The 23,106-nt window shown below is 64.6% G+C and overlaps 1 protein-coding gene across 4 annotated transcripts in view; it reads left to right on the top strand.

The window, feature by feature from the left end:
• MOB2 (MOB kinase activator 2) overlaps positions 1–21,858 on the top strand; it is a 65,219-nt gene extending 43,361 nt beyond the window's left edge. Inside the window, exons 1-5 of one of the 4 annotated variants that reach the window (XM_046015389.1) lie at positions 1,246–1,373; positions 12,379–12,539; positions 13,093–13,186; positions 20,070–20,194; positions 20,754–21,858. In XM_046015389.1, coding sequence (XP_045871345.1) covers positions 1,261–1,373; positions 12,379–12,539; positions 13,093–13,186; positions 20,070–20,194; positions 20,754–21,064 — 804 coding nt within the window. In that variant the 5' untranslated portion in view covers positions 1,246–1,260 and the 3' untranslated portion in view covers positions 21,065–21,858. Of the gene's footprint in view, positions 1–1,245; positions 1,374–5,213; positions 5,351–7,974; positions 8,124–12,378; positions 12,540–13,092; positions 13,187–20,069; positions 20,195–20,753 lie in introns of those variants that run through there. The other 3 variants (XM_046015390.1, XM_046015388.1, XM_046015391.1) reach the window with 3 other exon arrangements.
• The last annotated feature ends 1,248 nt before the right edge of the window (positions 21,859–23,106 follow it).

Here is a 23,106-nt window from a genome sequence, read left to right as displayed (position 1 = left end):
GACTGTCCCTCTGCCCCTTCCAGGTGGTCGTCCCACACGCATATCCCGGCCAGTGCGTGGCCAAGGACCCCCTGGGGCCCGCAGCACACCCGTGCAGCTCTCTTCTTAGGGTGCCCTGCGCCTCCGCCGCTGGCTGCTCTGGCCTCCCCGGCTTCCTGGCGGACACTGGTCAGTTCAGGGTCCCGCTGGGCTTCTCCCTGTGGTACAGACTTACCTTGTGTGCTCCCGGCCCAGGCTCACTGTGCTTTGCTGTCTGGCGTCTCGGGTCCTAAAAGCTGCCCCACGTGTTATTTAACGTCGTGTTTCCAGCCGGAGGTAAAATCCGGTCCCTGTTGCTCCACCTTGACCAGGGTGAGAGCCCTGGTTGGAAGTTCTGTTTTGAACTTCTTCTGTGCACACTTCTCTGACACTTAGCAAAGCCAGGCGAGGTTGGAAATTGCTCTGATGTCCCCCGGCTCTCTTTCTGCGGTGCGCGAACGCGGTGGCCTGTTTGTTGGCAGAGAAGAGCAGCCCAACATCGGGCAAGCCCTGTTTCTGCTCGCTCCTTTGGTGTGGCGTGTGTAGGGGTGGGGTGCGCACTGCCTGCTCCCAGAGCCCCACAGAGCTTCCATCCACCGCCCCCCCCGGCCGCTGACGCGGTGCCAGGCCTGGTGGGATGGTGGGGCTCACACCCTGCCACGGCGCGGGGCCACCAGTGGGGCACGCGCGAAGAGAAGAGCTGCGACACACCCGGGTGAGAGGGACGGCTCCCGAGGGCGCTTGTCTCCCTCGTGCCTCCTCTGGAGGAGTGGAAGTCCCCGTCCAGGCCAGACAGAAGCGGGACTTGGTGTGAGGAGACAGGACACGGTCTCAGCAGCAGAGCACTCCCTGCCGCCTGGTAGTTCCAGAGAAGTCCCAACACACGTACGAGTTCGTCGACTTCTCTCTAGAAGTACAGGTGGGCCCCGCCAAGCACCTCCTTCCGTTCGTTGTGAAAGCCCGTGGTGCTGCTGGCCAAGTGCAGACCGTGCCTGGAGGAGCCCGGGGCACCCTCACCCAGGGGCGCGCCTGTGTGCCCCAGGTCCCCCTGGAAGGCCTGTGCACAGAGCCAGAAGCCCTTGCCGTCCTCGGAGACGCACGGAGGAGGACGTGGTTTCCGCACTGGGGACAAGAGTGCAGCTCCTGACCCGGCTGAGCACGGCCTCCGTCGGGCAGCCAGGGGTGTCCTGTGGGCCCGACTCCGCTGCGCACAGGTCACATGCGCACGGGCTCTGTGACGCCATGCGTGGCCTCGCACGTGTAGTCACGCGTTTTGCCGCGTTAGCCGCTCCGGGGCAGCCCCGTGCCACGAGGAAGGACGCTGCCAAGGACGCTGCAAGCCCCCGTGTCCGCAGGTGAGCCTGGGTCTGGGCCGCAGGCAGAATCCGCGTCCGGACGTGGACTGGGTCGCTAAGGGCGAGGTTTCAGTGGACCCAGGGGCCCTGGGCTCTCTTTGTGCGCTCACACCCAGTGCGACCCTAATCTGCCTGTTCTCTTCCCTTCCCCCACCATCTGAGCCACTCGGAAGCCGACTCCAGGTGCCCTGACAGGACAGGGCCGCTTCTGCCTGAACGGAGAGCGGCTGGCAGGTCAAAGCAGCTGTCCTTGCCACGACATCACACAGCCGGTCAGCGTCCGTGTTCTCTAGTGCCTTTCGACTCCTTTCGCTGTTTGGAGTCAAGGGGAGTCCGCGTGTTGCAGTTCGCTGACGGGCTTTGTAATTCTCTTCTGTAGGTTTGTATTTTGAAATGCTTATAAACTCACAAGAAAGTGCAAAAACAGCCCAGAGAAGCTGGTGCCCCATTCGGCCAGCCCTTGAGTGGGGACACTGTCGGCACCTGCCTTGTCAGAGGGTGGCGTTGGCACAGCACCGTTCACTAGGTTGCAGACTTGAGCCAGCAAGTCGCTCGGTCTGCAAGCCCTGCGCCTTCTCTTGTCCCGCTGTGGTCCCACTGAGGAGAGCCGGCAGCTTCCGTGCTGTTCCCTGCCATGCCGGCGGCACAGTGTAGCACGTTCCCCTGTGTGTCGAGACACGAGCTGGATGGAGTTCTAATCCAGGGAGCAAGAGTCCCCTCCGGGGGCGGCGTCCCTCCAGTGGGAGGCTTGTGCTCTCGGGCGGTCTGTGCCCTGCCTGGGGACGCTCGACCACTGCCCAGAATCACTCCTTTGTTAGGCGTTACAAAGGCCACGCGGCAGCTGCCTGTCCCCCATGGTCGACAGAGTAGTCGCAGAACGAAAACCTGCCCCTTTCCAACTAACCGGGCCCCTGGAGGAGCAGGACACGTGCTGCCTCTGTGCTTTCATTGGCCGGCCTTCAGAATACCGATGCGGGCTTGATTCTGCGGCCAGGGCTTTGTGGGAAGGACCATTGCATCCAGACTCGGACATCGGACACCGGACACCGCTGTTTCGAGCCATGGGGTTGTTGTCCTTCCCTATAGCCTTAAATGGCCCCGCCTTTGGCCGGGGAATGCCTTCAGGCTAGTTCTGCGTCGTGATGGTAACCTTCCCGGCCTCACGCGGCGTTGCCGTCCTTTCCCCAGAGAGCCCGCTGCACACCTGGAAGCCGAACTGCGAAACCCGCCGGGCTCCGGCTGGGCCGCGATGTGCGGAGGCCACAGGCTGCACGTCAGGCTCTCCACTTCTGCGCTGGCCGTTTTCCTTGGCTTTCTCAGTGGACAGAGGTAGAAAAGGTGTGAGTGGAGAGAACCCATGAGTTCTTCCGGTATTCCCCATCCCCGGTCAGGACCTCCCCGTCGTCTGCATCCGCACGCCACAGAGCTCCTTCTCAGCCATCCCCACCCCCGATGCCCGTTCCACGCCAACCATGCCCACAAGAGGAGCACAGGGAACGGGCGCCCCGCGTGTGGGAGGACGTGCAGGCTGGATCCCGCACCCCGCACGGTCGGCGGGAATGGAAGCCGGGCAGCCGCTGTGGAAAACGGCTGGCGGTTCCTCCAGAAATTGAGAGTGGAGTGACCGTGTGATCGGGCGATTCTTCTTCTAGTCATGTACCCAGAGAATCGAAAGCAGGGATGTGTGTGGACGCTCGCACACCCGTGTTCACAGCCGCTGACACACGGGAGCAGCCCCCGCGTCCGACGGACACTCAGATACACGTGGTCCATCCACACACCAGCCTGTCCCTCGGTCCCACGGAGGGACACGCTGACACCTGCCACAGCTGGATGGAGCTGGGGGACATGATGCGGAGTGAAACAGGCCAGACACAGAGGGACAAATACTGCAGGATCCCACCCAGATGGGGTCCCTGGAGTCTCCAGATTCACGGGGACAGAGAATGGATGGTGGGCCCCAGGACCGGGGGAGGGCTGGGGGTCGGTGTCTCAGGTGGACAGAGAGTGGATGGTGGGGGCTAGAGAAGGGCTGGGGGTCGGTATTTCATGAGGACAAAGTTTCTGTTTGGGAAGATGGAAAGTTCTGGAGACCCTTGGTAACGACGGCTTCACAACATGCTTAATGCATCTGATCTGTGCTCTTAGAGATGGTGAAGGTGGCACGTTTATGTGTATTTTTGCCATAATAAAAAAGATTGTTTAGAAAAGTTGATCTTTTAAATACAAAATGAAAGATGAAATGAAAGATGAAAAGACGTAAACGTGGACAGGAGACCATCGCGATCCTAGCGGGAACACCACAGCACCCTCCCTCTGTGACCTCTTCGTCGCGAGCAGCTTCTCGCTGGACGAGTCCCCAGAGGCCAGGGAAACAGAAGCAAAACGAGCTCGCGGGACGTCAGGATGAAAAGCTTCTGCGCAGCGGAGGAGAGAGGACAGGACCCCAGGCGGTCTCCGGAGCGGGAGCCGGTGTCTGCCGGTGACGCACCTGATCAAGGGCCGGTGTCTAAAACCTGTAAAGAACGCACCAGACTCAACCCTCAAGCAACAAACAATGCCCTTAAGCACTGGGCAGGAGACACGAACGGACACTTTTCCAAGAAGACACCCAGACGGCCCGGAGTCGGAGAAGGTGCTCGGCCTCACTCAGCATCGGAAACGCATCGAAACCACGACGAGACGCCACGTGACGCCTGTCAGAGCGGCCGGAGCGAGTCGGGAACCGCCAGGGACCAAGGAGAGGACCGCCGGGCAGCCAGCTGTCATGCAGACTCCCAGGCTGGCCCCGGGGACAGTGTCCTGCCGGGACGGAAGGAGCCTTTTTTGTCCTGCCTCCCTGGTGACTGGAGCTCTGTTGCTGGTGTCCTCAGCGGTGCCGGGCAGAGGCTGCCTTTTGCTGTCACACGTTGATCTGTCCTTTCCGTGGCTTTGGGGGCCCCTGCAGAATTGGGTTGAAGTTGGACAGATGAGAAGGTCAGCAGGGCCCTTTGTGGGATGTGGCCTTTTGGGGTGGGGGGAGGGCAGAGCCAAGCCTGGGCACACGGGCGCCGGGGCCCGGCAGACTCCGGCTGTGCTCTGTGCTGGGTGCGGCTTCTCAGAGGACCCCGTGGGGTCAGGCTGTCACCGTCTGTGGTCAGAACTGAAACCAGGCGGAGCAGAGCGCCATCCTCTTTCAGACGTTTGAGTCTCCAGTCCTCTGTGGTCTCCTGTGTCGAGAATAGCTGCGAAGAAGGCCTTGGGCACTGGGCTTCTGGCAGCCCCACAGGAAGGCGCTCTGGGCATTCGGTGGGGACCTGCCCTCCAGGAGTAGCCTCTGCTCAGCGCCCACTCACTGCCTGCTCCGGACGCCCTGGGAGCCAGCCAGCCTTGTCTTTCCAGGGCCGCGTGAGTGTCGGTGTGCGGCGGGCCCGTGGCCGTGCTCCGTAGGCATGCAGCCAGCCTGTCTGCAGCCCGACGTCCCGGCCCCGCCGGTTTCTTGTCTCAGCTCGGCTGGGGTCCGGCAAGGGGTGTGTGTCGGCTGCACGAGCTCCTGGGGCAGAACTGCTGCCTGCCCAGTCAGAAGGGCCACGTGGTGCCACCCTGGGCCTCGCTGATGGGTCCTTCCCGAGCCATCTCCTCGGCAGTGGCCTTCATCCCACACAGTGCCCGCAAGGCGCCACTTTGAAAAGGCCATTGAGACACTCCCTCATTTAAGCGGACTTGGCCAGCCCTCGCCTGTAGAAGGAGCAGCTGTTTGCCCCCCCCCCCGCCCCGTGTCCTCATTGGCTGGGCTCCTGGAGGGAAGGAGGGGGGAGGAGAGGAGGAGGGACGGCTGTCCGCTGCCCTGGCTCCCACTTTGCCTGCCGGTCCCTGCACTGCCCCGGCATGCTTGGAGAGCCCAGCGGTGTCCCCGCAGACCGAGCCCTGCTCAGCCAGCCCCCCAAAGCTGGACTCAGCTGCAAAATGGTGCTTCAGGCTGTTGGCAAAGTGCTCAGGTGAACGGGGCGGGGGCAGTCGGGCGTCCCTAGTCCCGGCCCGGGCTCGGCCTGGGGAGCAGTGGCTGTAATTGCTGGCGCCGTGTAGCCGCGGGGCGGGGTGGGGGAGCCCTGGGATTTGGGCAGGAACTTTGTTTGGAGCCAGGTTTTCCCTAATGCCTGCATGCCCTCTCGCTCGTGGCCGGAGCGTGTGCTCCTGGAGGGGGTGCGGCCCTGGAGGGTCTGGGGGAGAATGAGGGGCCCTCCGGTGACCTGTCTCCCTCCTGTGGTTAACCGTGTTTGTGACCACGGCAGTCCTGCCTTGCCCTCTCCCAAGCCTGCCGGGCCAGCATGGTGTCTGTCCGGTTGTCCCCAAGTGGGATGACCGGAAGCTCTCCCTGAGTAGCCTTGTCCAGAGACCTGACAGTGGGACACATTAGCTCTGCTCTAGGGGCTGTTCTGACAGCGTTTTAAATTGCCTTTCTGACCTGGGGGGCCCGGAGACACTCACTTCAGTGCCGTTCTGTGTCTGGGTAGAAGCTGCTTTGGGCACCGGCGGAGCGAGCGTGGCCTGCTGGCGGGAGGGTGTGGGGGTGGTGGGCAGCAGTGGGCCGGCCTGACCCTCGAAGAGGGGCAGTCCTGTGCTGTGCTGGGAGGCTGGAGGGGCCGCCGACACCCGCGCTTGCTGGAGTCCGGAGCACAGCCAGAGCCCGTGCCGGAATGGGTCACGGTGTAGACTCAGACCCAGCTTCCTGCAGTTTGAACCTCTCGCGTTGGCCTGAGAACAGCGGGTCATCATTTTTAAAATGGAAAGTGAATGTCTCTTGCTTTTCGAGTTCTGTCTTTAACTGTAACCAAGCTAAGCAGAGCTCTTGGTGACTGTCTGAGTGGGGAAGCCAAGCCCAGCTGGTGGTCAGCATGGAGTGACCGAGGCATTCTAGAGCCCGTGTGTGTCTGTGCCCCGACTGACTGTGGGCACCTCTGGTTTTCACTCTTCTCTTCCACGGGATCCGTCCCCACAGCCAGTCACCTGCGTGCCACATGGGAGGACTCACAGTGACTTCCGAGTAGAAACCAGAGATCCCACCTGTTAGCTGGCCAGAGCTATCCTTCCATAATGGTAGCGTGCAAGCTTTGGAACCGCGGGTCTGGTGTGGGCGCGTGTGCACGCTGGGAGAGAGCAGATGCTGAAGCGGGCTCTGCAGAGGACAGAGGCAAGACTGACCCGGCCGAGCGTCGGCGTGCCGCTGCGGGAGACGAAAGGCCCAGGCCACTCTCACTGGGGTGCCGAGAGGACTTCTCAGGGCGGGTGACGCTTCAGCCCGGCGCCAGAGGAAGAGATGCCCTTCGCCAATGGAGAAGTGAAAGAAAAGGAGCTCTGAGCCCAGTGGCCACACTGCGGCTCTAGCCGGATGTCAGACGGGGTGCGGCAGCACCTGACGCGTGTGCACATTGTGTCCACGGTGTCCACGTGCCTTTCTCAGTCTGCCGTCTCCCGTCTCGATGGGGCTCGTTGTGTAGGGACACAACGGCTTATGAACACTTGCGTTGTTTGCGGGTGCTGACCGCCAGGCAGTTAACCCAAGACAAGAAATGACCTGCGTGTCCCTCTGCACAGCACCCGGCTGGCCGTGGCCTGTGGGGATTTGATTGGGGTCCCGTGGGGGGCGTCTTCCCAGCTTTTGGTTTCAGAGGCCGTGTGACAGGAGGGAGCATCGTGACACCAGGGCACTCGGAGTGGCGAGAGCGCGACGCAGCGGCCACCTCCACACGTCCGAAGTGGCTTTCAGGCCCCGCCCCAGGCCCACTGCGTCGGAAACCTGCAGATCGGGAGCGGTGCCCAGCCCTGGTGTTTTTCACTCAGCCCGGGGCTGAGGGTGATGTCTGGTCCTGGCGGGGGCCCCGGGTGTGCCCTGACTGGGTGACAGGGCTGTCGGACATCCCTGCCGAGCCCGGACTTCGGGCCCGGCTGCCCCGTGGGGAGCAGATGGGCCTGTGCACAGGTCCAGGGGGAGCTCCTGCCCCACCCAGCCCACCACCCCAGACGGCTGCGCCGGCCAGGCCCGGGCCCAGGCACTCCCTCCTGTGTTAGTCTGATGTGGGGAGCGGCGGGCTGCGGCCAGGAGGGTGGGCGCCCTGCTTGTACTCTCAGTCCTCAGACGCCCGCTCTGTGGGCCCCTCCTTTCCCAGGCTACCGCCGGCTCGGGCTCTGTTGCCATGGAGCACTTTCTGTGGGGCTTGTGCGCGCTGTGGGCCACCGTTCCTGTGTCCGTGGGTCCCTCGTAGTCCTGCTCCCCCACCCCGGATGGTTGATCTCTGTCCCTTGGGGCCGCCTCCAAACGGGGCTGCAGGGATGCGCGCCTCACTGCCTGCCTCCTCCCGCGCACCGTCTCCGTGCTTCCCTTGACCTTCCACATCTGCCCTGCCTCCTTCACAGCCAGAACCCCGGCTGTCCTGGGACGCCAGCGCCTGGGGAGCACCGCAGGGGCCAAAGTGAGAGACAGAGGCTGAGCAGGACTCCGAGGAAAGGCGGTGATGGAGGTTTCTCTTCTCCTGATTCAGTGTGGCCCACCCCCCACTGGGCGCAATTGGCCCTGCTCTGTGCCTGGGGACCACCAGCCCCTTGCCCCAGCACGGCCGAGACCTCGAGGAGGCGTCCCATGTTCCAGACCTGGCAGTTACCGATTGCTCCTGGAGGGTGTGTCCGGGGCACCCCACATCTGCCTGTGGGGGCGGCTCTCGGTGGGGAGCGTCAGCACGGGGCCCTCGAGTGTTCCCCGGTGCTCCTGGGCAGGTGCGTCTCTCATGCTGTGTCTGTGTCCCTAGGGGAGACCCCTGCTGTGGCTGTCGGGCAGCGTCACTCCTGCGCCCTCGTGTCCCCTTCCTCAGCACGGGTGGGTTCTGTGGCGGTGCCGGCTCACACGGAGCAGCCTGAGGGGCCTTCCCGGTGGGACCGGTGGTGTGCGTCGGGCCAGGCACGGGGGGGGGGTATGGGGACTGCTGCGGAGGTGGCGAAGGCGTCAGGAGCAGGGGAGGGTGAGGGGTGCAGACACGGTCGGAGGAGGTTCTCCGCGGAGCCCGGGCCCCTCCCAGGTGGCTGGGCCGGCCTCAGACCGGGAGCAACGCACAGGGTTCTGTTGGCAGGTCTCTGTGTGTGCCCACGGCCGTATTCCCCGCGCCCCCCGTCCCCCAGGGTGCCAGCAGGCCCTGTGGCAGGCCACAGCCTTGTGTCCACCATCCGGTCCCTGCGCTGCTACCCTGGGGGTCCCAGTGAGCACTGTGGGGGGAGAGTGAGAGAGGAGGAGCCCCGCCATGCGGCCCCGAGACAGCCGTCTGGGCCCTGGCTGGACAGAGCCTGCTCCAGAGCTCAGTGCCACTGGGGTGGGGGCACGGGATCGTGTGTTCTCCCTCCGTGTGGCCGTAGGGACAGGCGTCCCATGGCCCGTTGCTGCCGGTGGCCGACGGACGGGGCCGGGCCAGGGCCGCTTCTGGCACTCAGAGGGGCCAGACGGTTTGCCGTGGACAGAACTTGGGGCGGGACGGGCCCGTGTGGCAGGGTTGGCAGGAGCGCTCCCACACGGGGCCCTGGCCTGTACCTTTGCGTCAGTGCCCATCGTCACCGCCTGCCTGTGGGACTGGAGGAAGGAAGACCCCGTGTCCAGGCTGCGCGGAAATGTGCACGGGCTGGCCCGGCAGAGGGCTCGCTCCAGGTTGCACGGAGGTCCAGGGCTCCCAGGCCCTCCCTGGGTGATGGGGACAGGGGAGCTTGGGGAAGCAGCTTGGAGAAGCCCAGCTTGGCGGGCCTGGTGTGCACCTGCCTTCCTGCCCCGGTTGTTGCAGAACAGGTGTGGACAGCAGCCCGGGAGAAGGGTGGGGAGGCTGAGGCCTTCTGACCGCAGACGTCGCAGCCCACGTCCTTCCAGGGCTCCTAGTGTCCCCTGGAAATGGACTTGCCGGCACAAGGGCACCACACCCTTCCGAGGGCAGCGCCCCCAAGTGGACCTCTGTGTGGCCTCAGCGGCCTCCTGCCCTGTGCCGGTTCCTGCTGCCGCTCCAGCACCAGCTGCCCATAGGCTGGTTCTGCTGCGTGGTCCTCTCGTCACTGGGTGACCCGGCTCCTGGACAGCGGGACGAAGAGGAGGGCAGGCAGCCATCTCCAGCCCGGGCCCCCACGTGCCGCATCCCCACACGTGTGATTGTAGAGTCCTCTAGACCCGAAGTTGAGGCCCAGCATGTGCGGCGAGCTCGGGGCTGGTCCTAGCCAGGTGCGAGTCGAGGCGAGGCACAGGCAGGGTGTGCCTAGAGCCCAGGTGGGGAGGCGGGGGTCAGATTGGGCCTGGATGCAGCGGGGGGCGAGCAGGGCAGAGCCGGCGCAGGCTGAAGGTGCATCCCGTGGGCTGGTCCCTCGTGCCTGGGGCCGTGGGCACAGATCGTCTTTCCAGGCCACTTCAGGCTTTCTGACAGGGTGGCATGTGACTCAGTAGCAGAGACCAGGGTCAGGAGAAGGGCAGGGGCAGGCAGCGAAGTGGCCGTCCCAGCCTCCTGGTGGAGTATCTGCGGGCAGGGCAGAGCCCCCAGGCTCCTTGAGCCCTCCCAGGGCCCAGTCTTCCTCTGCATTCTCTGGGGAAGGGGGGAGCCTTGCTGTCTTGGTCCGAGGGAGCACAGGGCCCTGAGAAGCATGTGTCCACACTTGTCCGCAGTGAACGGCCTCCCGCCCCAGCCAGAGGGACCCCTGATGTACTCACTGCAGGGGTGTGTGTAACAGAGAGAGGGAGAGACATTCATGCCCTTGCTCCGGCCGCCCAGGTGGCATGCGGTCCCTCCCTGTCCCCAGGACACTGTGGCCCTGCATGGCATTGGCCACTCCCGGTGGTGCACCAGGAGGCTGAGAACACGTCGCCTTTTAAGGAGAAGATTTGCTGAGAAGCTGATGGAAAACATTTCCCTGGCATTCGGGGAGTGTTTTCCCTTCCTGTTTCTCTTAAATAAACCACTAGGAACTTTTCCAAACAGACGAAAAGGACAGGGTCAGGGAGCCGCAGAGACCTTTAGCCCCACTGGAGCGAGGGCGGGGGAGGGGCGCACAAGGAGCTGGGTGCCCTGAGTCCTTAGGACGGCCGTGTCCGGCTCGGCCACCAGTGGGCTGCGCCCCAGCTGAGCCCCGCGGAGCATGCACATTTGGGCAGCCGGGTGGGAGACGGAGGCCGCGGTGAGCCAGTTTGCTTCTCCTTGCGCGGGCGCTGCAGACCTCGAGGGTGTGAGCGTGTGGGGCCTGGCCAAGTGTGGCAGCCCCGAGGCCAGGTCCTCAGCCTGCCTGCCCCCAACCCCCCCCAGCCCAGCCAGCACCCCGACCACAGCCCGCCCAGGTGTGTGGGCGGCCTCCGGTGCTGTGGGCTCCCGGCCGTCCCGACAGTAGTGTGCTCGGCTTGGCTGGGCGTGGGCGTGCTCACTCCTGCCCCTCAGCGCCGCGGAGCACCACGGGGCTCTGAAGGACGTGTCTGCTGGAGCTCCGAGGCCTCCAGCTGTCTCATCCTGTCCCCGGGGAAGATGGACACGCTTCCCACGAGCTTCTGCTCCTGGGGCGGGATGACACCTCCTTGAGAATTTATAGCCAAAGGCGGCCTTTTCTGGTCAGTAGGACGTCCGGACAGTAGTGACTTGCGGTTCGTTTCTGCGAGTCACGCCGGGTCCCCTTGTACTGTTGAAAACGGAGTCATCCCACGGAGAACCAAGAGACTCGTGCTGCTAGGCGTTTTCCTTCAGTTTCTCCAACTTCCTCCAGGAGCCGAACTGTAAACCTTCGGCGGTAGGGAGGTCCCTGCAAGTGCGGGAGGATTGCAGCTCGAGCTGCTCCCCAGATGGCAGGAGGCCCCCCTGCTCCTCCACGCTGGGAAGGGCCATGTCCGCACACGGCCCTCCGCGGGATCCGGTGTTCCAGGCCCATCTGCCCAGGGTGGGCTCCATTGTGACGTTCAGTGACTTATGACCAAGCCTGGGCCGTGTTCCCAGCGTGGGCTCTGGGCCACTGTCGTGGCCCCTTTTCCCTCTTAGGACACGTTCTACCTTGTTTGGGTACCTAGGCTGTATACACCATGGCCCTGGCTCCGGCCTCTGGCAGCTGGCACGAGGCTGGTCTGGGGCCCGAGGCTCCCTGCCGGGGAGGCCCTTCAGCCCCAAGAACTCTGGTTTATGGGGCCTACGTACTGATGCTTGCAGGATTTGAAGGAAAACAGACATTTCAAAAATATGTATTTACTCCTGTAAAAATAGCTGTAACAAGCCCATTCTGTTTCTGTATGGCAGTGTACTTTCATGGAAAATAACTATTTTTGTAAGCAGAAAAAACTTTTGGTGCAAAGAGGTCATTTGAGATCTCTGTCATGCCTGGTTCATGCCCATTCCCTGCCCCTGCCCTGATCCTGCACTGTGTGCTTGGGACGGAGCCCAGGTGAGCAGGACGGGGCTATGCAGGGGAGCCCCAGGCGCATCGGCACACAGCGAGGGCTCTGTGAGGCCGGGCGGGGGGATCGGCTGCACAGAAGAATGGGGGGGCCTGGGCCAGGGGAGCTCGTCCCTGTGTCCCACCTGGCAGCCCTGCGGGCCAAGGTGTCTGCAGTGACGTGTGGGGGGCTGGAGGCCAAGGTGTCTGCAGTGACGTGTGGCGGCTGGAGGCCAAGGTGTCTGCAGTGACGTGTGGGGGGCTGCCGGCCCACCCCTTCAGTGGGCCCCGAGCCACCTGCCTGTCATGGCTTCCACGTGTGGCCCTATGGCATCAGGCCTCTGGCACGTGTGTCTGCATCCCACTTTCCCCTCGTGGTGGCGGGGGCTCGGCCGGTCAGGCCATGGGCCCCTGCCAGTGGCAGGGGAGGGCAGAGCAGCTTCCTTCCATCCCTGGTGCCCACTGGGAGCAGAGTCTCCTGGGCTGTCTCAGAAGGAGCCCCTGGTTGTCCCACTGGCGGGGACAGCCCAGCTCACGTCCTGAGACCCAGCTCGTGGCCTCCACGCCTGCCTTTGTCGCACAGTGACGCCCACTGCCTTGTCTCTGGCAGGAAGTCTAAAGCAAAGCCCAACGGAAAGAAGCCCGCTGCGGAGGAGAAGAAGATGTACCTGGAGCCGGAGTACGCCAAGTCCAGGATCACCGACGTCGGCTTCAGGGAGCTGGTGGTGCTGCCCCGCGAGATCGACCTCAACGAGTGGCTGGCCAGCAACAGTGCGTGCGCCGCGGGGCCGGGGAGGGCGCCGCAGCGGCCCAGGGCCGTCACCCGACCGAGGACTCCCTGGAGCCGGTGGCCGGCCCTGCAGCGCGCTTAGGGTCTCCCCAGCGCCGGGAGCCGTTGCAGGTCCCGGCCAGGCCAGGGACGGGCCACCGGTACCAGGGAGTGTCTGGAGCGGGGGTGTGGCTGCGGGGCTGGCCGAGTTCGTGGGAAGGCTGCGGCCTGTGGGAGCGGAGGGTGGACCTCAACTCCAGCCACTGGGCAGGCCTGGGGCTCGGGGCTCACGGCACAGCTGCCTGCCGCAGCCCTCACGGATGGGACTCCATCCGGATGCCCGCTGGCTCTCCGCCCGGCTTGGTGCCGTGTAGACACATGCCCGGCGTGCACGACAGCGGCCGATGGCCGGCGTCCAGGGCCACTGCTCTGCACCGGGACATGCGTCTCTGCTCTGCGGTGCGTGCTGGCTTCGCATGGGCCTGCAGGGCACTGGGACGCAGAACGGTGCTGCAGCGGTGGTTTCTCACGCCCGGGCCTTCTCTTCCCTTGCAGCCACCACGTTTTTCCACCACGTCAACCTGCAGTACAGCACCATCTCGGAGTTCTGCACAGGAGAGGCGTGCCAGACGATGGCCGTGTGCAACACGTGAGTCGCTCACGGCTCCCCCGCAGGGTCTCCTCAGCAGGGTCCTGGCTGCAGCGGCCCCTCCTGTCCCTGTGGGGACAGAGCCCAGCCGGGGGGGCACTCGGTGGTATAGGGTCTGCTGGGGTGTGGGGTGCCAGCCGGCCAGAGGCCGGTGGCTGAGCTCCTTGGGGCCGGGGTATTTCCACAGTACATGCCTCGGTGGGTTTCCTAAGACCGCGGCACGTCAGGAAGCTACAGGCACTTTCCCGCTTCAGCTAGCCGCCCGGCTGCAGGGTGGCTTTTCCTGGGAGCTCCTGCTCTGTGTCGAAGGAGTGAAGAGTGGGACAGCGAGGGACCAGGTGGAGAGGCCACTCATTGCTTTCTCCGTTGGCTGGTTGTGTGGGGCTCGGGTGCCTTCTCAGTGGGTTTTCCATGGGCTCCAGTGCGTTCGTTTTCTTCTGGAAGCTTGTGCCCACTTGTGTCCTCTGTAGCCAGGAACCCCAGGGGCTTCGAGGTGCCCTGGTGGATTGGCGGCACCTGCCACTCCGGCGCGGGTGGGAGAGTCACTGCACGGCACGGGTTGGCCACCGGCCTCTGATAGCAGAAGGCGTGGACGGCGGCTGCAGACAGAAGGCAGGTGCTGGGGCTCAGCCTGGGGCCGTCGGGACTGAGGCGACGGCGTGGGAGCCCCTGTCTCACGCCTCCTTTTATTGTCAGGGCTGACGCTAGCACGCAGCAGCCGCCAGCCCCCGCCGCAAACACAGACGCCACCGGCCCGGCTCCCAGGCACAGACCCAGCTCTGGCGCAGGCCAGCGGAGGTCTCAGCCCCACTGAGCCCCAGCGGGTCACAGCTCAGGGCCAGGTCCCGTGGGAGCAAATGCAGACAGTGGTTGGCTCTCCGCTCTGTCACCCGGAAAGGGCCACTGATGGGAGCCCAGACATTACGTGTGTCCCCACTGGCCGCAGCCAGGGCTGCCCCCGGGAGGGTGGGGCAGGTGAGCTCCGGGAGGGATGTGCCCTCAGCAGAGCAGAGCGCCCTGCTGCAGACGCTGGAGGCCAGCGAGGCCAGTGTCCTCGAGCTGCCCTGTGTGTGGCACACTCAGAAGGACGCTTGCTGGCTGTGTCTGACCCAGCGGAGTCCGAGGTGGCCTGTAGGGCAGGCAGTGGGGAAGCTGGTCTCCTCCACTCCCAGGTGTCCTTCAGTGTCTCCGGGCTTGAGAAGAGACTCCTTGAAAGTGCGTGGGGCGTGGTGTGAGATGGGGTCTCGGGAGCTTGAGCCCACTCCTCGTTCTTCTTGGCCGCAACTGCCGTCGCAGGGTCCTCGAGGCTTACGGGGCCTGGCACGCTCTTCCTAGCAGCTGTTTGAGGTCAAATTAGGTGACGAGAAAAAGGCAGGTTTGCCAGAGGTCCCCGAGCTGCCCCAGGACCAACAGGTGAGCCTGGGGCCTGGAGCGGGGCTGAGACCTGTGTCCACCCTGCTGGGCCTGGACTTGGAAACCAGAGCATGGTGTTGGAGGCCCAGAAGGTGTCGAGAAAGGGCCACATGGAGAATGTGTTTGAAGAAATAACGTTGGAAGCTGTCCAAGCTTGGCAGACACCAACACGCAGCTCAAGAAGCTGAATGAACTCCAAGTAGGACAGACTGTTGAGTCCATGCACAGGCAGGTCACAACAAAACTGGGCAAAGAGAAGGCCTTCCCGGAGCAGAGCCAGCCCTCGAGGACACGCGTGAGTGACTGCTGTGCTCGTCAGAACCCTTGGGCCCCAAGGAAGCTCTGCCACGTTTCTGACGTGTTGAAGTGAAGAGCAGTCAGCCCTAGTCCTCCTTCCAGCAGACCTGTCCTTCAGGGGCTTTGCTGAAATACGGACATTTCTCCGAGGGCGCAAGACTTCGAGCATCCACAGTGGCAGACCTCCTGCAAGGGGTCCCCAAGCGAGGGGACCGGGACCGTCCATGTAGGACGAGCAGCAGGGATGGAAGAAGGGACTGTCCCTTTCGAGTGCTTCGAGCCACACCCATCTGATGGGTCACCGCAGAGGGGATGGCGGCAGGCTGGGCTGCAGTGGCGGGAAAGCAGTGGCGCGCCACCCCGACTCCAGCGAGCGGCCTCTGGCGGGTGGTGTAGAAGGTGTTGTCGCAGTCGCAGTCGCTGAACTGAGAGGGAGGACGAAAACATAACCCAGAAGAAGGCCGGAAAGAGGAGTTACAAGGGACGAGAAGCAAAGGGGACAAACGGTAAACAAAAGATGGTAAAAAATTCAAGCACACCAGAAATTCCCGTAAGCGTCAGCGGTACAGGGGTGCTGAGTGCAAGGCAGAGACCGCCGAGTTGGCTGCCGGTCGCGGGGCCTGGGCTCCCAGGGCCCATGCTGGGAGCGGGATTCCGTGGACCACACCAAACCCTGCGGCCTGCAGTAAAGTTTCATCGATAAATCAGGTACAGAGGTTAACACTCGCAACCGGTGACGGAACGGGACCGTTACAGCAAGGGGCCATCGTCAGTCACGCGAGTGCGGTCTCTCTCAAGGTCTCCTGCTGCGCTGTACCCGCTTTCTCCTGCTGACTGCGTGCCACTGTGAAATGCGGGCAGGGGTGGTGCGGCCGCGTGGCATGCCCGCACATCACGCTCAGCCCCCGCCGCTGCGCCCGGAGGCGGGGCCAGTCTGCTTCTGGACGGTGCCTGTCGCCAGGAACTGGGACCCGAGAAAGTGAAACCGCAGACCGAGGGGCCCCACTCTGTAGGAGCGAACTTCTGCCCAGAGCCGCTACAGCGCTCACAAGTCAGCAAGGATGCAGGACGGAGTCGCACCCTCGGCCGGCTGGGCTGGGCGCGTTTCACCGTCGACCGCCAAGGCCATGTTCTTCTCAAGCGCACGTGGTGTGAGGAGTCAGCAAAGGAGGTCGCATCCCGGCTCACAGAACAGCCCTGTGCAAGCTTGAAAGGGTCGGGGTGCTGCTGCGTTCCTTACCTGACCGTTGTGAGGTCAGACTAGAATCAGTCACAGAAATGTAACAGGAAGATCTCCGAATACGTGGGAACGACGCACGGGTCGGAGAGGAGGTCTCGGAGGGAATCAGAAACATTTTCAACTGAGCACAAACGACGCAGCACACCCGACTTTGGGGGGCACGGCAGAGCTTTGAGGGGAATCTGTAGGGTTACGTGTTCGCTACAGGAGAAGAAGATCTCAAATCAGGAAACTCAGCTTCCATGGTAAGAAACTAGAAAAAGAACAATAAACCTAAACTGAGAGGAAGAAAGGAATAATGGAGTAGGAATCACTGAAATTGATTTCTGAAAACAGGGAAATCCGTGAAACCAGTGGCCGATTTCTTGAAAAGTTCAGGGAAGTTGATCGGTCTTTCGCAAGATGGATGGGGAGCGAGGGAGCAGGGTGTCGGGATGAGAATGAAGGGGCCGTCACTGTAGACTCAGCAGATAATAAGCAGATACTAAGGAAACGTACCAAAAATCCCTGCATACGTAAGTTGGGCAGTTTAAATGGACCGATTCCTTGGTAAGAAGAAAACAGCAAAATTCACTCAAGCGGGCAGTGCTGTCCAGCAGGAAACCAGGAGTAGAAGGCGTCCGCAGGGGAGAACCAGAAGTGCCCCGTTACTGTATACGGCACGGTTGTCTGTGTCGAGGACCCCACGCATGCGCACCTGGAGCCCCAAACTGAGAGAACTGCGCCATTTACAACAGCCCCACAGAGGACCAAACACTCAGGGATAAACCCGGGCCGGCACGCACATGCCGCACGCCGCCAAGGGCGAGGGGCTGGGGAGCCGCCGCGGGGAGGCCCGCACAGCCGGGGGTCGCGTGGCCCTTGTGGGCGCCGAGCGTGAGCTCCCTGGGATCCATCTGCTCATCTCCTGCCTCCTCGGTCCGCGTCCCGGCAGAGTGTTGGCAGGCGGGGACCGGTTGACTCGGACAGTGCGTGGACGGGCGCGGCCGCTGGTGTGGCTGCTGGTGTGGCCGCAGCAGTGCTGAGGAGAACCGTGAGGCTGCAGGCCTCCCGCCCCGCGGCTCCAGTCCCGGGCAAGCCGCGGCCATCGGGGGCGCGTGGGGAACGGGCGCCGTGCAGGCTCCGGAGACAGCCCCGCACGAAGGCGGCCGTCTGGTTTTGACGCAGATGCCAAAGAGACCCGGCGCGGGAAGGCTGGTCTGTCAGACTAACGCGGTGGAAGCCCGGGCCTCTGCTCGCCAGGGAAAGAAGTGAGTCTTGACCCAAACCGCACACTTTGCGCCAAAATTAGCTTCAAATGGATCCTAAATTGTGAAACCAGAACACTTTGGAGGACAAGGAGGAGAATCTTCACGACCCACGGCTGGGTGAGGCGCTCTCGGCCGTGACGCCAGGCCCGCCGTCGACGAGGAAGCAGGAGGCCGGGCGCGGTCCGCGGAACTTCGGCTCTGAGGACGACGCGTTCGGAGGAGGATGACAAACCGCGGGCCAGTCACACACCCAGGAGGGCACCGGCGCCCGGAGCGGATGAGGAGCCCGCGCAGCAGCCGTGGTCGCCGGCGGGCCCGGGCTGGACACACGGGTCAGCAGAGAGGACCAGGGAGGACGGCGTGCCCCGTGCTGGCGGAGCGATGCGCGAGCCTGGCCGACGGCGGCTGGCGGCCTCTGTGGGGCCCGGCAGTGCCGATCCGGAGTGTTCGCCTGAGACAGGCCAGAGCTTGTGCTCACACAGAGCCCTGCCCGGGAGCACTTAGAGTCGCCTGAGCCGGGGTTGCCCCGGACGGGCGGTGAGTCCGGCGTCTTCTACCAGGTGGACAGCTGGGCGCACCGGCCCCACCGCGCTGGAGGAGGAAGGGCCGCGGGGCGCACTGAGACGTGGCTGGAGCCAGAGCCCGGCTCAGGACGTCCCATGGCCTTCCCCAGGGGCCCTCCCTGCTGTGTTGGGGGGAGTACCTGGGCCTGGGTGGGTGAAGCGGGAGGACTGCCTGCCGGAGCCCCGTGCGCTGCGCCAGCGCAGAGAAACGACAACAAGAGGAACGTTGGCCGCAGAGTGTCTCGTCTTTCAGACAGATGGGGCAGTCCTCGTCGTCCCTCAGGAGCTCGTCTCCCTGGGCCGCGCGTGGTAGAGACACGTGTCCCGGTTTCTAGCCGCGGTTGTGTTGTCTGGCCCTCTGGCCCTGTGGTACCCGCCCTCGGTGCCGGGGATCGGTGGAGCAGGTGTCCGGCGCCCTCCGCAGACGTGGACCTCACGGCACATGTGGGCCTCGGCCCGGCCCCCGAACACCGGGCTCCGCTCTGGCACGGGGACCTCTCGGGCTGTCCAGAGAGACACAGAAAGGGGCTTTGTCTTCGTGTTCTCAGGTGATCTGACCCGGCCTGTGCTGGTGTCTGGGCGGGCAGGAGGACGGTCCAGCGGAGCCTCCTCGTGGTGGGGGGTTGGGGCGTGCTGGGGCCGGTGTCCCGACCGAGGGGGCGCGCGGCTGGATTTTGACGTGCTGGGGGCAGGCAGGGAGTCGGGCTTCTTAGGGCTTTGTCTTGACAGCTCCGTTCCCCGCTTGCATTCCCGGGCCTTGTGGGGCACCTGGCTCCGGGCTCTTGGCAGCCCGGCCTCCCTGCAGGTGCGCCGCACTGCCCAGAAGCAGCCCGAGAGCAGGTAGAGCAGGAAGGTCTGCCTTCTGCAAAGTCACACCCCAGACCTGCCGCTGCGAGTGGCCGTGGGCCGCTTATCCCCTTATCCACGAAGGGCCGGCCTCCTCCCGGAGCCTGTCCGTCAGTGTGGAGGCTCTGCTTTCCTGGTGCTGCCAGCCGGCCCCACACCCCGCCCCGAGCCAGGCAGAGCGCCTGCTCCTGCTAGACGGACGTGGGCTTGCCGGGGCAGAGGCGGCGGTGGTGGACTGTCCTGAGGGCCTTGGCCAGGGTCGGGCTGACCGTGGGAAATGGGAACCCGCTGTCCTGAGGACAGGCCTGACAGAGTGGTGGGCGTGGACCAGCCCTCGTCCCAGGCAGCGGTACTCGGCGCCCTCAAGGAATCAGGCCAGGGTACTCTGAGCCAGCGCGGGGTCCCTGAGCGGGGGGGGATGTGGGTCCAAGGTGACTCTGAGGCCAAGTAAAGCCAGGTGAGGGAGGGGGCTGTGGGGGCTGCCGGACAGAGCGAGACATCCGTGTGGAGCCGGGTGCCCTAAGACTGCCTGTCGGCTGGCTGGTGCAGGGACTGAGAGGCCGGGGTCTCGGCCTCAGTCACTCCCAGGCGCAGCCCACGCCCACGTGCACCACATGCCTGGGCCTCCCTCCCCACCCCGGCTCTGCGCCCTCCTGTGGCTCTGGGTCCAGCCCGTGGGGAGCCAGCCTGCAGGAGCAGAGGGCGGGACGGCAGGGGTGGCCAGGCGGGTGCCCACCAGACGCTCGGGTTTGCTCTGCTGCAGAGAGCAGCACTGGGCTAGGAGGGCCTTCGGCGCTCACACAGTGAGAGCTCCCGGGTGTCTCTGCCCACAAGTGCCCCAGATTTCCTCCCTGAAGACTGGCCGTTGGAGGCCATGGGGTTCCCAAGGGTTGAGGCCCAGCTGACAGCTCAGAGCGGTACCCCCAGAGGAGGAGGGACAGCAGGGAAGAGTGCGCCGTCCGTGCCTCTCCACAGCCTACAAACGCGCGTCCCTCTGAAAGAAGGAAGCGTGCAGCCACGCGGGAGGGAGAGGGGACACGCCTGCTGTTGGTGTCCGTACGGCAGCCTGTGTCCTGGACGCTGCTCTGAGTCGGCGCAGGAGCCCCTTGTGGGTTGCATCTGGGGGTCTCCGGTGGTGGGGAGCAGTGTGTCTGCCCCCGGGGGCTCGGGGGGGGGGGCCTGGGCACCTGCTACACTTCCACTGCCGGTGGCCGGGGGAGGGCGGGGCCTGGGTGTCTGCAGGGACAGCGTGACCGATCCCCTCTGTCCCACAGACAGTACTACTGGTACGATGAGCGGGGGAAGAAGGTCAAGTGCACGGCCCCCCAGTACGTCGACTTTGTCATGAGCTCCGTGCAGAAGCTGGTGACGGACGAGGATGTGTTCCCCACGAAGTACGGTACGTCTCTGCCCGGCTGCACTTCTCCGTGCTGGGCGGCTGTGGCTGCCGACGCGGCAGGGCCGGACCTACGGGACGGGGCCGACTGCGTGACCTTGGCTCCGAAGCCAGGCAGGTGGGCTCTGGCAGGGATTAGCCCAGGCTGGGTCCACACCCCACCCCCACCAGGCTCTGGGGCCTGTGGCCTCTGCCTCCAGTCCGCCCCCGTACAGCGGGGCCACGGCAGTCCACCTCACCGGGGGTCTGACAGGCAGCAAGCAGTAGCTGCCTCGCGTCCCGACCTGGGCAGGTCCCGCCGGGGCTCCAGGCCAGTACGGAGCCAACGGACGTTGCGTGGCCAGCAGGAGGCACCCGTGCATCTTGGTTCCATGCTGGTCTGTGGCCAGGCCATGGAGAGGCCCGAGAGCGTCTGTCAGGGAAGCATGTGTGACCCTGGGGCCGGGGCCAGGCTTCGGATGGCCCACGGCAGGGTCACGGGCCCCTTGACGCAGAGGCAGCCCGTCCAGATCAGCAGACACCCAGCTCTCGGGCCGGGCTGACGCGGCGGGTCTCTCTGCAGGCAGGGAGTTCCCCAGCTCGTTCGAGGCGCTGGTGAAGAAGATCTGCAAGTACCTGTTCCACGTGCTGGCGCACATCTACTGGTCCCACTTCAAGGAGACGCTGGCCCTCGAGCTGCACGGACACTTGAACACGCTCTACGCCCACTTCATCCTCTTTGCCAGGGAGTTCAACCTGCTCGACCCCAAAGACACCGCCGTCATGGACGACCTCACGGAGGTGCTGTGCAGCGGCGGGGGCCGCGGCGGGGGTGGGGGGGCCGGGGCCAGCGGCGGGGGCGCGGGGGCACAGAACCACGGGAAGGAGAGGTGAGCCCCCGGCCGGACAGGCGCGCACGTGTGCAGAGAGACGGTGGCGCGTGTGCCTGCGTGTATGCGCACGCACTGGGCACGCTCGGCGGGAGGCCTGAGAGGTCGTCGCTGCCCCCCCCCACCCGGCCTGGGCGCGCCGAGAGCGGGCTCCCCAGACACTGGCAGGCCGCACGTCGGACTGGCTCCCCGCCAGGGTTCTCCTGTGGGATGGACGAGTGCCGCTTGTCAAGAAGGACCTTTGGATTTCATTCATTCGCTCCACAAACATTTATGGGACTGCTGGTCTGAGTTTCCTTCTCCTGTGGGGCTTTCCTTTCCTTGGTCTTCCATGTGGCCCCCGCCCCGCCTCCCCGCGCGCCCCCCACCCCCGCCCCCCCGCGCGCCCCCCACCCCCGCCCCAGGGACTCTGCTGTTTTGAGAGAAATGCGCCAGTGAGAGCTGGGGCCCCTTCCCAGGAGGGACTTGGCCTCCGTTTGGTTTGTTTCCAGGGTGGGGCTGTTTCAGAGATTCCTCCCCGTCCTCCTCAGACCTCCCTCTCCTGGCCTTGCTTGGATCTTGGCTGTCGGCGGCTCTGAGCCGGGGGAGGGGGTGGCCAGGGGTGCCCCTAGGGGCCCTGACCCTGTGGCTGCGTTCCCCTCTCTCCTGTCGCGCTGCTCACGAGGGCCCCTGGACGAGCTGGGCCTAGGACCCAGGTGCCTGGGCAGGCGGCCTGTGTGGAGACGCAGCTGTTGGTGGGAGGCTGGGTAGCCCTGCTGGGCGCACCTGTCCGGTCGTAATAAAAAGAATTCTCTCAGGTTAGCGCCTGTGTGTATGCTCAGCGTCTCGGTGGCCCGTGCTGAGGGCGCCAGGGCTGGTGCGAGACTGAGGGTGGCCTGCCTCCTGGCCACCCCAGGCTGGGCTCTTCCTGCCAGGGTCAGCCGCAGGCTGCCCTGCTGTGTCCTCACTTGGCCCGTGGGGCTCGGGAAGCTGAGGGTAGGGGACACCTGTCCTGTTTCCCGTGTTCCAGGGAGCCTTGGCCACTCTGCTTGTGCTCTGCCCTCCCGTGCAGGTGGCAGGGACCCTGAAGTGTGTGCTGGAGCGGGCTGGGGGGTCTTGGCCAGCCTGGCCCGGGGGGCTCTGAGGGATGAGCAGAGGGGAAAGCTCGGGAGCGGGGTGAGTGCAGAGGCCGGGTGGGGCGGCACTAAACCGAAGCCTGGAGCTTGTCTCGGCTCCATGCCGGTGGAGGAGAGACAAGAGGAGGCTCCAGCAGGGGGTCCCGCCCTCCTACCCTGACATCTTGCCTGGGGACAGCCCGTGGCTGTCCTGCTCACCACCCCCCCAGCTCCCACGTAGCCTTAAATGGTGGGGGGCCCGGATCGGCGTCTCCTGACTCACTGTGGCTCCTAAACCCTCCCACCCTTCACCCCACTGGGCAGCTCCTGTTTCTATCCTCCTGCTGCTCATCGGGCCCTTAAGCTCGGCTACTGCCAAACGTGCTTGTGGCCTTCCTCCACTTCCCGGGCCACCACCAGCCCCAGCCGCAGCCGGAGACCAGAGCCCACCCCCCACCTATGCTTCCCACGATGGGGGTCTTCCCGGCCTGCGGTGGCCACTGGGCCCGCCTGCCTTCTCTGCACTCCTGGTGACGGTTCCTCCTCCTCCTGCCCTGAGAACCGCCCCCATCTGCAGTCCTGCAGCCAGCCACAAAGTGCAGGCGCCCTGGAGTGCCTTGTCTCCATGTCCTGGCCCCCACCTGTCCCCCAGGGGCCCGCACCATCTCCCCCAGCCTCCCTGCCCCAGAGTACCTCCCCCGCTGGCTGCACAGTGGTGTGCTGGGGGTGACTTTAAAATCCCCTGGTGCTTCAGCCGGTCTCCACCCCACTGACTCAGTCCCTGGACTGGAGGGCAGACATCAGAGTTGCTTCACTGTGACTTTAACGTGCACCGTTCTAGAAGGTTCCACCCACATCGTCTGAACTCACTCGTGCTCTGAGCCCCGTAAGAAGGCTCCCGGGCCCTACTGCACCCCTTGGGGCCTGCCGCCGTCTCACTGGAGCTCATGCC

The sequence above is a fragment of the Meles meles genome, chromosome 8 (genome assembly GCF_922984935.1).
Source record: "Meles meles chromosome 8, mMelMel3.1 paternal haplotype, whole genome shotgun sequence".
Taxonomy (NCBI): domain Eukaryota; kingdom Metazoa; phylum Chordata; class Mammalia; order Carnivora; family Mustelidae; genus Meles; species Meles meles.
The sequence above is the reverse complement of the archived record's forward strand: the minus strand, read 5'-3'. Positions and strand labels throughout refer to the sequence as shown.